Here is a 15,287-nt window from a genome sequence, read left to right on the forward strand (position 1 = left end):
TCTGCTCTTATCACTATGTACTAACCGTTGCTTTTAGAGCACGCGCTAAAGAACCGCTCGTGTGGAAATGCAGAACGCGAAAATACCCGCAGTTATTGAGCTAAGACTGCTTTAACTAGCAATGGCAGTCATGTTGCTGAATGTAAGTGCATTGCAGAAACCACGAAAACGCATCCGTCCAGGAACATGAGACCTTGCTTCATTTCAATCGCCGTGCCTCAATGACCGGTGCTCACCGAGCTTGAGCTTTAATTGATAAGGTGAGTGAAAGCGAGCGAGTGCTGGTACTCGAGGTCAAGAAGGAAATCGACGACAGAGGGCGCCGCTGACCGCTCCGGAAAGCTCATCTTATGACGGTTTTGCACTGGATATTAAGATGTCTCATAAGTTCTAATAAATAAATGTTTAGGGAGAGGAATCGCCTTCGAGTTTCATTTTTTACACTCTTTCATTTTCCCTCACACGCGATACCCTGCGCACGTGTCTGTTGTGTTGACAACAGCAAGTTATGAGCGCGTGCGTGCGCATATGCGCGTTTACTTGTTATGTAACAAGCAAAAAACGCAAAAAATGCATATATAGCCATGTAAATGATATATTAACGGTATATAAGAAAGCGATTTGAGAGGTACATTTCTCAATACGGCATCAATATCTAGGTATGCCGATGGAACAAACTTTTGGGCAAGGGTAGCGATTATGTTAAAAAGTAATGTGTACCATTGGCATACTACTGCATATCAATCAGTAGATCCAGCAGTATAATCTTGATGCTTTGCTCTTGTTACCTGACTTTTCGAATCTCCATCGCATAGCCAAGTGGCGAGATGAAACCACAAAGTAAAATCTCAGTATACGCATGTATAGGCAAATATTTCCAGTTCTGCGTCACCCCATGTCTATATACCAGCCAGAAGAGGTCCTCAAGTCCTTGTCTGTATTTCACAAGGACACATTAGCCTTATATTAGGAGAGCGTAAAAACTACCTGCCGTCTTCACGTGCTGTTTTCCCACAAAAGGGTTGCCACATTATAGAACTCTTAGTTTCTTGCAGGCACCTGCGAAATACTTAGGGACCATGTCGACCATCGAGCTATACCAAGACGAAAATCCGCCGTTCATCGTCCTCATTTTTTTTACCTTATACCTTCCTGCCGCACCGCACGACGCAACTCTTTTAAGTGAACTGCTCAGTATTGCGAACTGGGTGCACTGAGACGTGGCGGCATATATATGTTTACCCGTGAGGCAGGAGGCGATGCTGAAGAGGGCCAGGGGCCAGGCGGCCTGCTTGCGCGTCAGCCGGAAGTCGTGCAGGAAGGCCACGTACATGAGGCCCGAGCAGCGGAACGTCCACGAGATGCAGCTCATGACGGCGCAGCCCGCGGCGGCCACCACCCACGCACGGCCGCCGCCACTGGCCTTGCCCGTCATGGCGGAGACGCGGTCCAACCTGCCCACGGAAGACACTCATCAGGCCACTTGTATTGCCGCGAAACTTCGCAGTGTTCTAAAGCATCGGCTCGATACTTCTCTGAGAGGGGAGAATAGCCGCGAATCTTCGTAGTGCTTGTCTGTTCATTTTGAGGCGAAAGCTTCACTACGATAGGTATACAAGAAGGCTGCGTCAGTGCAGTCACGTGACAGGTGATGTGACCTACTGACGTCATCACAGTCTGCCTACTGTGGCTGGTGGTAATCCGTTCGGCAGTGTGTGTGGCGTTTGTGAACGTAGTCATGCAAAGGGAGCTTTCGGTTCTCACCAGGGTTAAGGAAAGTTTAAACCACAGCTATTTTTTTCAAAGCTGCCGGCATATGCCGCTTTATCGCTTTGTTTGCGATGCAAGACGCGACCCGATTTATCTCGATCGATCGCATCCAGGCGGAGCCCATTCTACGTTGTTCCAGAAGGTTGTATTAGCTTTGCGCACTTTATCTCGAAAGTTCGCTATCAGCTTTAAATTGAGCACGGCCGAGAGCGGCGGGCGTTCTGTTCGACGGCCGCCGAGCACGCTTGTTGCTACGCCGCCGTCGAGGGATTCAGTCCATTGTGGGCGCAAGTCAGCCCAAATAAAGAGTTTTGTTTAGATGCCATTTTCGGTATCCCTCTGCTCTCCGGATTGCAGTCACCACTACGTGACAATACGGCTTGATAAGTGGCCCATTTTTATGACAATACCATTTACATTGCCTTGTCTGACTCGATTTTATACTACAAGGGTGATGATTTTACCAAATTTTACTTTAACAGCATCACAATACAGATATGGGTCCTGCGGCTCTGGCATAGCCATGTCACACACCAGGTCATGACGAACATAACGCGCCGACGCCTTTCATCAAGGGTGCAGTGTGAATGAAGACGCGCATTGAAGCAGAAGGCAAGCAGAAGCAGAAGGCAAGCGTAGCAAGGGGCGGCAGAAGATTAGGTGGGCGGATGAGATTAGGAAGTTTGCAGGCATAGAGTGGGCGCAGCTGGCAAAGGACCGGGTTAATGGAGAGACATGCGGGAGACATTTGCCCTGCAGTGGGTGTAGTCAGGATGATGATGATGATGATGATGATGATGATGTATTGTATATGGGGGCTGATATCCAAAAAGGTGTGTTTGGCTTTCGTGAGGTGCCGTCGTGCTCATGAGCCGAGTTTTTTTTTAAACATCAACAGGAACATGCAAATAGCATCGCTTTCACAGATGCGTAGTGCACTTAAGCGCTGCTCCTAGATGTTTCCTGTTTAAAGATTTGAATACACAAGTTTTCGAACAGTCTGCGCGCTTTGAATCCTGGTAGGAATAGGAAATTATGCGCCTGTCAAGATGTAATTGGAATATCCGCGAATTATCACCATCTACTGATGCAGCTTTGCAACATGCTAATCTTTCTTTGATTACTTTCATGGTTTAATTAAGACGCACTGACAACTACGAAATGATACGGCGCACTTGCTTTCATCGTAGCTGTCCTGTTCCTCCTTTTGTCCTCCTCGCCGCGAAGCCTCATCAGACCCTTCGCGATGGCTACGTGGATTTGGCGTTTGGCTGCTAGCTTATCCCAAGGAAGCGGATCGAATCCTTCCCGCGGCGGGCGCGCTTTTGATGGAGACGAAATGACAGCGCAGTGCGATGACCCAAACAGTCATGTTCGATGCCTTTAAAGGAAATTCTTTTAATAATACCCAAAATCCCTATTCCTCGCACCGTTTCTCTGTAGCAGTTGGAAAATCCCAGCAATTTGCAAAAAGGAGAATATTTCAACTCTTGAAATTTCTTAAAAACCCATAAAGATTCCCTTTCTGCAATAATTTACTGCTAAAATTCTCGGAAAAAGAGAAAATTCGCTTAATGAAGCCTCCCTCAACATCCAGGTGGTCTAAATGCATCTGGAAGCCTCTACTACGGCAACCCTCATAGCTCATGTGTCGCTTCGAGACCTTGAACCCTACGTCTCCACAATGTGGGGTTCACAATGTGGGGTCACAATGTGGGGTCACAATGTGGGGTCACAATGTGGGACCTTGAACCCCACGTCTGTGGGGTTCAAGGTCCCACATTGTGAACCCCACATTGTGGCCGCGTCGCGAACAATCTCGATAGATTGTTCGCGAACAATCTCGATAGATTGTTCGCGACGCAGCCACTACAGGAGTGGTACGGGCATGCACCGCGCACGGCGTTTGTTATCTGTGAAGTTTTGTACGGTTTCACGCGACTAAAATGCACTGAGAAGAAGCACAATCAAAGGTGCGGATAAAAACCTATAAGATCTTCTGGTATGCGACTTGAAAGGCACGTGCAATCCGCGAAAAACAGCGAGCGAACGGCCGATGAGGTTATGAATACACCTGGCAGGGTCGGCCAATCAGCCATGGAGCCTGTAAGCCGGTCAGCTTGCAGAACCATTTCTGCGTATGATGCCTCATGAACGAGCTGTAGCACGTTACATGCATTCAGCAAAAATGTGTGTTCAAGGAAATTCGTGGTCATACGCACGGATGTCACACAGTTCATTTCTCGCACCCGCTTCCTTTAGGGAGATATTCGACCACGTCTCGTGCCGACCTTTCAAATACGGCGCCAACTAGCAACAAGCCCATGATGAACTAAGTGACCCAAAAGAGGGCGCTCACAAGTGGAATCTGGAGCAGCTCCATTGGTAGTGGAGGGAAGCAGTGCGCTTTATAAGTGAAGACACGTTGTTGTGAAGATTACTAGCGTCTCGTATTTGCGACTTTCGGAAAATCTTGTGTGTTTAATACTTTTCTTTCCATGTAATCGATGCTGATTCCGAGTTCCTCCGGTTCAGCAGCTCACTGTTTCTCCTGTCCCTTGCAAATGCTGGAGCCGACCTTATTTCTGAAGTGTCTCAGCAGTGCGACTCGGAGCGCTGTAGCGGAGAGTTATCGGATTTGTCTCCATCTCAGGAGTAGTGCAGGGAAAGATAGAATATTAGGAAGAAAAAAAAAACTTACATGAAGGCTTTCCCTTCAAGGGAGTTACCCGAAGAGATAGAGCACAACGTTTCCAGATATGTCAAGATAGAAGTAACGTTCGCTTGGCACTCGAGATAAGCGCTGCCTTGTGTCGCGTGATATCGGCCCGTACTCCACTGGGTGCGAAGATCACCACTGTCCACGCGCGATGCCACTGACACACGCTTGCAGTGAAGGAGGCACTTCGTGAGAGGCCACCCAATGTCTCGAACTCGAGAAAGGTGTGCGAAGGGTATTCACTTCAAGCAGTCGAGGAAGAAGCAGTAGTAGTAAGTGGTTTATTAAAACAGGACGGAAGGAGGCGGGCTCGATTTTACTCTCTGGCAAGACAAAACTGCAGCTGAGCGCTGTACTACCTCGCTGGAATCAAAGCCGATGGCGCTCAAGGAATAGAGCCAAATCTTGCGCCTTTCTGCACTGAACTAAGTGAAATGGCGTGACTAATATTTTTAAGTGACGGCTCCCGAAAAGTGTACCTTCACTCGCCGCTCCCCATTCCGTGTTGGCCTGCAGACTCGAGGAATAAAACAAAGTTTTTGTGAAGTTTTAACTGGACCTGGTAAAGACACTCAGGCGCAAACTAATTGCAGTAAGTTGTAACCAGAGTGGAGAACTGACAGTTAACAACAATTAGCCTTCAAGCCCGGCCTGGGCAAAAACAAAGCCGCATATTGCCAGGCGAGTCGGACTGAGTCAACGTATTCCTTGTAGTCGAGTTGATCCAGAAAGACCCGGTAATGTTTAGGTGAGGCTGACAGGCTAATTTTATTCCAACAGGTCTGCTCAATCTGACGTTGTAGGGTTCATATGAAAACCAAAAAAGTTCCCTATCAAGCACGTAAATTATAGATATCGAAAATTCGCTGCAACCAGCAACGCCATCATGCTGGGGGTTTACATGAGCCCGACAAAAGTCGGGTTAAGTCGGCTGTCGGGTAGAAAACCGGTTGTCGGGCTCATGTATACGCTAGGGGGTCGAGATAAGTGGTCGTCGAGTCGAGCTGGGCCAGCCCGGCTGCAGGGGGTGGGTTGACTCGTCCCGGCGTTGGCCAGAACCGGTTGAAAGGACCATGTATACGCTGCCGCATCGGCTTAGCGCCTCCTCTCCTGCCTCCTCTCTGGTATGGCGGCGCTGCGCAAGCCTGGGCGCTCCTCCTCTTCTTCTAGCATCCGCGCGTGGTTTGCTTGCTCGACGCTAGGGGTAGCGGCGATCTCTGCCCGACAAAAAATGGGTTCATATAAACGCTGTCGCGTCGGGTGGTCAGCCCGACATCTGGCGCGGCCCTACTCGACCCGCCGCTGTCGGGCTCATGTAAACAAGGCTATGGTGAGGCCAAGGGCTTTATTGAAACGAAGAGGGGGCTCCGTTCTTTCGCATTAGAGAAAAACGAACTGTCCATGCGTTCCGAGTAGGATTCGAACCCATGCCAGCACGAAGTCTGTAACCTGCATGGTTTACCCCGTAGACCACTTGGCCATTGCCTTGTTTTATTATTATTATTATTATTATTATTATTATTATTATTATTATTATTATTATTATTATTATTATTACTACTATTATTATTATTATTATTATTATTATTATTATTATTATTATTATTATTATTATTATTATTATTATTATTATTATTACTATTATTATTATTATTATTATTATTATTATTATTATTATTATTATTATTATATCTTGACAACATATATGGTACAATATAATAACTGATGAAAAAATGACATGTCAGCCTGCTTTTGTTGACATGCCTCCACAAATTACTTCAACAGAGTTGCCAAGGCATCAAACAGAAATCGGGATGGGGGGGGTTATATTTGAGCTCGGTAAACCTTCCGTACGTATGCTGTGCTCTCAAACACTTTTCACGCGTAAAGCTAATATTGAAATCGACACACATTACTGTAATCGAAGCTGCGGGCGGTGGATCTAAACAGTATTTCTTAACATGGAAAGCTTCCGCATGCTTTCCGGAAGCATAATAATAATAATAATAATAATTGGTTTTTGAGGAAAGGAAATGGCGCAGTATCTGTCTCATATATCTTAGGACACCTGAACCGCGCCGTAAGGGAAGGGATAAAGGAGGGAGTGAAAGAAGAGAGGAAGAATAGGTGCCGTAGTGGAGGGCTCCGGAATAATTTCGACCACCTGGGGATCTTTAACGTGCACTGACATCGCACAGCACACGGGCGCCTTAGCGTTTTTCCTCCATAAAAACGCAGCAGCCGCGGTCGGGTTCGAACCCGGGAACTCCGGATCAGTAGTCGAGCGCCCTAACCGCTGAGCCACCGCGGCGGAGGTCCGGAAGCATTGCTGAAATCATTTTCTGGGTCCAGTTTCATGGTTTTAAAGAGAGTCGCCTACAAAGCTTGCAAGGCCACGCTGATTCAACGTTGGAAATTGAGAGATCTCGACTGATCCACAACAACAGCATTATGCAACCGCGCGAGATCACGAGATGGGGCCCGAACGTGACTTAGAGGCTGAAGAAAGCCTGACGAACGCCATCCTAAGCACTTCGGCGAGCCCTATTCAAAGAATGCGGCTAGCAGCAACTCGTATCCGCCGGAATCGAGCACGCGTCGTTCGGGTCAGCGGCCGAGCACCATGACCACTGAGCCAACGCGGCGGCTTGTACTTGTGAAGTGGGAATCCCTATTCTGGAGTGATAGTGCAACAAAGCTGACTTCCTCCTCCGAAAGGCGCACGCACTTTGCGACTGTTTGCTGCCTCTCCGTCGGCAGAGTTGTTGGGAACTGCGCTATGTGTACAAGGAGGTGGACACAGTAGGAGGACATACTCGTGTCCTTCGTTTAGCATGCACAGAGCAGTTGTCAACAGCCTTGGAGCTTCCTCCAACTGTCCTGCTTTCTGCATACATAGAGCCGTTGCCGAAAGCTTTTACTTCGTTCTATGCCGACAGAGAGCCAGCAGCCAAGTTTCAAGTGGGCACGTGCTCGCAAAAGTGAATAATCTTGTGCATGCCACCGCCATTGGATTCAAAAGAAAGAGACCTCATTTGCAGGCAGCAGGACCTTTTTTCGGTACACGGACGTGTGCGTCACGGAGTGGCTCCATAAATTATAGCGACCGCACTTTTATCGCAGCCCCTCGCTATAGCAGCACATCGTCATCTGCCGTCCTCTCCTGACGGCGCATCAAGATAGGCAGCAATAGTTGAAGCCATAAAAAGAACCAAGGCAGCCGCTTGCACAACTTTATAGGGTGCAACCGGAGAAATTAGCGAGGTTGCTGTGGCGTTCGCTGCAGTCTCTACCGTAGACGCCGTCGTAGGAAAGGCGTTAAAAGAAAACGTCAGCAAAGGAGAGCGGAAGAGCCTAGGGTGTGTGCAAAAGATGCCTGTGTGCAGTGCGCGTTAAAAAAAAAACCCGGGTCGTCGAAATTATTGGGACCCTCCGTGGTGGCTCAGTGGTTTAGGGCGCTCGGCTACTGATCCGGAGTTCCCGGGTTCGAACCCGACCGCGGCGGCTGCGTTTTTATGGAGGAAAAACGCTAAGGCGCGCGTGTGCTGTGCGATGTCAGTGCACGTTAAAGATCCCCAGGTGGCCGAAATTATTCCTGAGCCCTCCACAACGGCACCTCTTTCTTCCTTTCCCCCTTTTTCACTCCCTCCTTTGTCCCTTCTCTTACGGCGCGGTTCAGGTGTCCAACGATATATCAGACAGATACTGCGGCATTTCCTTTCCCCCAAAACAAACCAACCAACCAACCAAATTATTGGGCTTTTTAATGCGAAAGCATTCCTAGTTCTATTGCGATAAAAGTCGGCGGCGTGTGTGTTTCTGTGTACTCGCAGATGGTACAGAAAATCTCAGCTATGGCTGAAATATGGTGACGCACATAGCCAAGCCAAGCACCGCCGCTTAAGACAATCCTCGTATGTCGTTTGTCTATATACACTCGCCACTGGCCGACCGCTACGTGGCGCCACTTTTTCCGTGACACAAGCGTTTGTCGCAAGTGTTCCGGGTGGTGCCATACGATTTATAGTTGCACGTAGCTTGCATGTGCTAGTTAAGTTGGAGGCTAGCTTGGTCGCGAATAGTCACGAAAGGTTGCTCGTGAAGGGTAAACTGGGTCTCAAGCCTCACCGTAGTTCGGTTCCGTCAGAGATAAGGATACAGGACCGAGCAACCCTTCTGAAGCCAGTAGCAAGGTCTCGGAAAATAAGAAAATACTTTGGCGCTCGAGGTCAAAATGAAGGGTGCTGTTTCAAAGGAGATCTTGCCCTCTCTGTGTGGCCTTCAGAATTCGTGATTTATTCGCCAGTTGGCCAACATGGCGACGCCAAGCAACCGAGTTTCGCAACACTGCATGTTAGTATTCTACAGCCCACCAAAAGATATAGGAATAACAATGCTGGATGTTTTCTGTTAGTCGTCTATATTTGTAGCAGGGGACGGTAAAAAGTTAGGAGGGCGGAAGAGATTAAAAGTTTGCGGGGATAAGGTGGCCGCAGCTGGCCCAAAACTGGGTTAATTGAAGGGATACGGGAGATGCCATTGTCAGTGGGCGTGGTCAGACTGATGATCAAAATGATGATACAGGATACTCAAAAAGTAAGCGACGAAAGGAAGGAAAAGACACTGCGAGCTTTTATTATAGTTCTGTGTGGCATGCTGTGGTCATAATTTGGGCATGCCCATAATTCCCAGGGGTGGGACAAAATACAGTACGTAAGTAGAGAAGCCTGCAAAAGCCCCTGCTGCGAAGCGCGGACCCTACCATCCAGCGACGCACCATCCATCTGGCGGAAGAGGCCGCAACAAGCCAAGAGTGGGTAACTACCAGCCTCTAGTCCGCGGGCGCACGACTCCCCGTCTTCCCAGGCCTGCGTGCCAAGGGGGGGAGGGGGGGGGGCAGGGAGGCACCTTTTTTTCTGATGGAAATAAAGGTTGTTTCAATCAATCAATCAATTCATCAATCAATCAATTATACTTCTTAACGTTGTATTATTTGCCTTCGAGCTCGCGCCGCCGAAAGAAACGCAGAAAATAGATAGAATGAAATGGGCGTTTAACCTTGTCATCATGCGAATTTTAATGGGAGTTGGGATGATATGCGAAATGCTGGTACAAGTTTGATTGTTTATTAACTCTGTGTAGGGGCGTGGGTATAGTTTAGGGTTCTTACGGCGGCATACTAGCTAGCATTGTAGCCACAGCAAAACTCCAGCGACAGTCTTTTGCTGGGTTAGCTGGGTTTCCGGAGAGTGTTGGAGCAGCAGGAAGCGCAAGCAATAACTGTTTTTCCCTGGTTGGAGCGTGTGCACATGCCCCAACAAATGCCCGATATAAACTTTTGCCAATTAATGTTATTTTCCGGCTCACTCTTAAAAATCGTTAAGAACTGGTTTACATAGAGAAACACTTTTAATTATAATCAGAGCGTACATGGCAATGATGTAAGCAGGGGGAGGAAAGCGCGCGCAACTACCGTTTCGGCTAATCGGAGAAGTCTGCGCTGAAGCCGTAACTGCGGCGCCTATATATACCGTTATGAACGTAACTGAAGAAGCAATTGGCGTCTGTAGTAAAGAACAAGATCTAACTGCAAGAAGTTTCTGAAAAGATCTCTCTCTCTCTCTCTCTCTCTCTCGCTCTTTATCTATCCTTTTTGAATTTGTGACTTGCGCGGTCTTTGAAACAGCCACACATCTGCGTGTTTCGCGAACTGGTTTGTGGTTTATGGAATTGTAACGTCCCAAAGCTACTCAGGCTATTAGGGACGCCCTAGTGAACTGCTTCGGAAATTTCGACCAGCCTGACATCGCGCAGTACACGGGCCTCTAGCATTTCGCCTCCATCGAAATTCGACCGCCGCGGCCGGGGTCGAACCCGCGTCTTTCGGCTCAGCAGCCGAGTGCCATAACCAACTGAGCCACCGCGGCGGCTGTTTCGCGAACTCCGACAATCGCGTTCACTCGGGCGTTCTCGCTTGCTTTGCGGCGTCGGTCACAGACACATTAGCGTCGTGTCCATTCATGTGTTAGTGATGTCGTGGCTGTGACAGCTGCGGTGGGGCTTGTTTTTGTGCTCGTGATCTTCTAAATTGCGAAGAGTGCAGCGACACCTGTAAGAATACGACGGAAACCTCTACCTACGCTCACTTTCTCGGGAGACACCGCTCATTTCGGCGACGTGGATAATGAACTATGACCTAATCTCTGCTGTTGAAGAAGAGGCGGTAGAGCAGTCGGCACATCGCGGGAACCGATAATGCAACTCAATGTTAACTGAATTCTATTGGTGTCGCAAATATTAGCATGGACAGTAAAGGCCATTGAGTGATAGTGGTTTGCTTTCACGCGTTTACAAAAATACTAAACAATTTTTTGTAATTGGGTCGATTTGGGTCGATTGTATGGTACATGGTGCATGCATTAAATATCTTGCAGCGACTATGCACAGAATGATCATTTTGGTTGGTTTGGTTTGGTTTATGGAGGTTTAACGTCCCAAGTCGACTCAGGCTATGAGGGACGCCGTAGTGAAGGGCTCCGGAAATTTCGACCACCTGGGGTTCTTTAACGTGCACTGACATCGCACAGTACACGGGCCTCTAGAATTTCGCCTCCATCAAAATTCGACCGCCGCGGCCGGGATCGAAACCGCGTCTTTCGGGCCAGCAGCCGAGCGCCATAACCACTCAGCCACCGCGGCGGCTAATGATCATTTTTTATTGCGTGAACAGTATGCATGGAATGATCGCACATGTATTGCATGAATGATGCACAAAATGGTCTACTGGAAACGTCAGCTGCGCCCTTTGAGATAAAATTAACACCTGTAATGCGTCGACGCACATTATCTGTATTGCAGGAAATACTGTAACGAAGACATATAGTGTATTTTGAGAAATCTCTCTTTTAGACTGACAGTAAAGGGAAGGATATATGAGTGAATAAAAGCATGGAAATTATGTTCTTTTTCCGTACACTGGGCCAGCGCTGCAGTTACCATCGCTGACCAGCAGTGCAACCAGTTTTAACATGCGACAACAGCAAAGAAAGGGTGTACGAAAATACAAGGGAATCACGGCCGCGCGAAGAGCAGGCGGACAACGATACATCCACCCACCTCCCCTAGCGGGACCGATTTTGGACCAGTCCGCGCGTAAAGCAGATATCGTATACGAACACCACCCGCGCCCGCGTGTTTCGGTTGTCCGTTGTCATGGATATTAATACGCCGTAACTGCGCCTCCAACCGCTATGAGCTTAACTGAGGGAGAAATTGGCGCTAGTGTCTGTAATTCGTGGCCGCTGGGCGGTATAGCAAGTGTAACCCCCCTGATATAAGGCCGGGCTATGTTAGATAAACTCCTATGCGGAAGCGCATGCGACAGGGAAAGCTGCGATGGCATGACGCCCGTTGTTCCTAATGGGGCTCTAAATGGAGCTAAGATGCAGAATGACCGAAAGATTTTTCCATTGTCTCTGCGAAGGTCTGGCAAACGCCGCCGCATAATCTCCGGCACCAAAGCAAATATTACGAACAAGTGGCGAACACCGCTCAGGTGACCTAACCACCCAGCGACGATGGCTGAGCTCTTAAAATTGCGAAAATCTTTGTCTCGGCTGTCTTACCCTGACCGTAGCCCGCGTCAATACATCTCTGGGTGGTCTTGCGTCTTCATGACTGAATATTAGCCTGTGTAAGAGCCGTGCGATGCGCGCTCCATCGGGGTTTCACCCAAGTGCGTTTTCCTTCGGCGTCCTTCGTATCGCGCATCAAAATTTTCGGAGCCTGAATGGCACCCCTATGTGGGCCTAATAAAACATTTGGTGTTGCGACAATTAGCATTCTGTGCTGTACGCACGGTGAATTGTGTCGGTCGTGTTGGCGGCCGGTGCACGCAGACGAACAGGAAAACGAAAACGCTTTCTGCGGGGCTACAGCGGCTCGCATCTATCCGCCTCCCATTGGCCCTTTCTGTATCCGTTGGAGACCGGACATCACAGTGCATCTGTATACTGAAGGTGGACAACGAACTTTTGACGTCGATGCTTCGAAGAACAACGCCGGGCGAAGTGTGTGGATTGTTCTTCACAAGTTCAACGCATAACCTTCAGCCGCGTCAAACCGCAGTCTCATTGTCGCGGTCGGACCAAGCAACTGCATCGCGTGTGTCGAATGGTCGTAGTGCCTTTTGATGCACGTCAATGTAGCCTTACTTTTAACCTGGCAAAGATACTCTGCGCGAGGCCCCCACACCACGCACACTTCACTTTTACAGCAGTACTCACCGAGTGCTGTTCGAAGTTGGCCCAAGGACACTTCGTTCTCATCCGTACGCGCAGCAATGTCAGAGGCCCGCGATCAAGCCCCCGAGTTCGCTCCTTCGGAGACGAAAGAGGGCTTGCTATCGCGCTTTCACTGGAAGTGCGGCGGCTCATCAAAGAATCCTGACCGCCTCAAGAAGCCGGCAGCGGCGTCCAGCGGAGCATAGCGCTACTGCACTGCGCGCTAGGTGCCCCGGCGGTGGACAGCAGCGGCCGCTTGGCGCGGTCGTAAGGTGAGCGCTGAGCGCGCGGAAGCTGGGGGAGATAGCGGCCGGTACTTGCGCGAGCCAGCTTACAAGCTCGTGCGGCCCTATCGTCGCAGACACGGCGAAATGGCGCGGAATGCAAGCACTCTGACAACAGGCGTGCGCCACGTAAATGACGCCGCGTTGCAGAGCGTGGTTCAAAGGTCGCAGCCACTCCTTCGAAAGGCGCTGGCAGAGCATTGGGGCTGTTACGTTTCGAAAGCTGCGTCTGAAGATCTCAGCCTGAAGATACTGCACCGTTCTGGCACAAGCAATCATTCGTTATCAGTTTACTATACAAGGTGTTCTAAACTGCCAATCGGAACTTGCGGGCAAGAGCGAGAGTATTACAGAACAGCAACAAAACGCAAAACAAGTCGGAAAAATGCAATGAAATTGCTTATGAGCGCTGTTAAGAAACTCACCTAAATGGCGTGTGGCAAAATGCAGCCCAAATTAGCCGCACTTGAGGAATTATCGGTTTAGATTGGCCACTCACCCGCCTGATACAAGCGTCTCAACGAGAACAGAACACTAGCTTCTGTTTCCGATCACGGAAATTAAAATTCTTATTCAGTGTCGATCAACTAGTCAGCTATCTGTTCGCGACAAATTGGATTTGAGAATGAGAGTGAGCTTTGCGGAAATCTGGAGACTTGAAGGCTTGTCTGTTGAGAACATTTTGTAAAGTGTTCCTTCCTACATCTGTGATGGATGCTGGTCACAATCACGTATCACGGTGAACACTTTACCCCAAAAAGCTTCAAAGCAATGCAAGGAATCCAAAAACGACATACTGCCTCTCCTTGGCACTTACGCTTGCAGTCCAGGTTTGGGAACTGCTCGTGCTAGCAGTTCTCGGCGCCGGTGGAAGTCCCAAGGCTGGACTGTGCGAGCATTCCTGACTTAGAGAGCGCGACTGCGTGGAGGAGCTGTTTTCAAGCCCGACGTCCGGCCACGATGGCTATCGCCAGCTGGGACAGCTGTACTGCTTTTCAGAGAAAGTTGGCGGCTGACGTTTGCCAGCTGGCCATGCATTTACATGACTATGCGGGGATTTTCCCGGCGAAGAAAGCGCTCTCCGCCATCAGCGGAGAAGATAAGTGGAAAACAGAGACTGCTTCTGCGTCGATAACATCCATCGTGTAAAACGCAACGGCCTACATTCTCCTTAGTGAACTCATAAACATTTTGAAGCGAGCCTATCTGTGCAAAACATATTGTACCTTGGCGCATCATAGCCATAGTTGCTTTTGCACCATTAAAATCAATATAACTAACTAACTAACCATATTGTACCTGTTGTTTCCAAGAAAAGGAACTTTTCATACGGAAAGATTTCTGCAAGATAATCTTGTACACTTTACTCTGCGTGCTTCAGCCAGCCTGTTCTCCCCAAAGAGCAGTTATGTACCGATGGGCGACCTTTAAGTGAAAGCAGTATTAATAAATGCTCGGCGCTCAGTCCCCAGTGACTTTGGAGCAACTGACCAAGGCGGCGGTCACACCTGTGACGCAGTGGACGGTGCTAAGAATCTCTGGCTCCGTACAGGCCGCCATTAGAAACTGAACCTGCCAACGTATAACGCAAGAACCTTATCCGGTGACGCTAGTCTAGCAGTGCTGATCGAGTAACTAGCGAGTATTAAATGGGATATCAAAGGACTTAGTGAGGTTAGGAAGACATATGAGGCGTATATGTACAATGATAAAGGCAGGCACATATTATGCTATCGTGTATTAACGGACAGACGAGAACTAGGGGCGCGATTTTTCATCAATCGTGATAGCTGGCAACATAGAAGAATCCTACAGTATCAACGAGAGGATGACAGTTATTGTAATTAGGCTTAATAAGAGGCACCAACTGAATGAGGTACAGGCCCCACGGAGGTAAAACGGAGGTAGCCTAAAAGCGGCGAAGAGGAAACTAGGCATAAACAAAAGTCAGAGTTACGCGTTAAGAGATAGGGAGGGCAATATAATTAGCAATAAAGGAAATCATAGTTAAAGCAGCCGAAGAGTTCTATACAGTAGTCAAAGTAATCAGGACGTCAATGAAAGAGGGAGGGAGAGCAGCGTACAGCAGTTGGACATCCAACCAGTAAGGAAAGAGGAAGTAAAGAAAGCCTTAGGATAAATGCAAAGGGAGAAAGCAGTTAGTGAGGATCAGGTTACAGCAGATAAGTTGAGGTACGGCGGGGTGATTGTTTGAAAAACTAGCCACCTTGT

General features: G+C 48.7%; 1 protein-coding gene across 2 annotated transcripts in view; it reads right to left on the reverse strand.

Annotated features, from left to right (window-relative positions):
• LOC144120602 (monocarboxylate transporter 12-like) overlaps nucleotides 1–14,026 on the reverse strand; it is an 18,526-nt gene extending 4,500 nt beyond the window's left edge. The window contains exons 1-2 of one of the 2 annotated variants that reach the window (XM_077653173.1): nucleotides 12,775–13,145; nucleotides 1,243–1,454 (exon numbers count right to left, since the gene is read on the reverse strand). In XM_077653173.1, coding sequence (XP_077509299.1) covers nucleotides 1,243–1,435 — 193 coding nt within the window. In that variant the 5' untranslated portion in view covers nucleotides 1,436–1,454; nucleotides 12,775–13,145. Of the gene's footprint in view, nucleotides 1–1,242; nucleotides 1,455–12,774; nucleotides 13,146–13,872 lie in introns of those variants that run through there. The other variant, XM_077653174.1, reaches the window with a different exon arrangement.
• Between the last annotated feature and the right edge of the window lie 1,261 nt (nucleotides 14,027–15,287).

Source organism: Amblyomma americanum, chromosome 2, assembly GCF_052857255.1.
Source record: "Amblyomma americanum isolate KBUSLIRL-KWMA chromosome 2, ASM5285725v1, whole genome shotgun sequence".
Classification (NCBI taxonomy): Eukaryota; Metazoa; Arthropoda; class Arachnida; order Ixodida; family Ixodidae; genus Amblyomma; species Amblyomma americanum.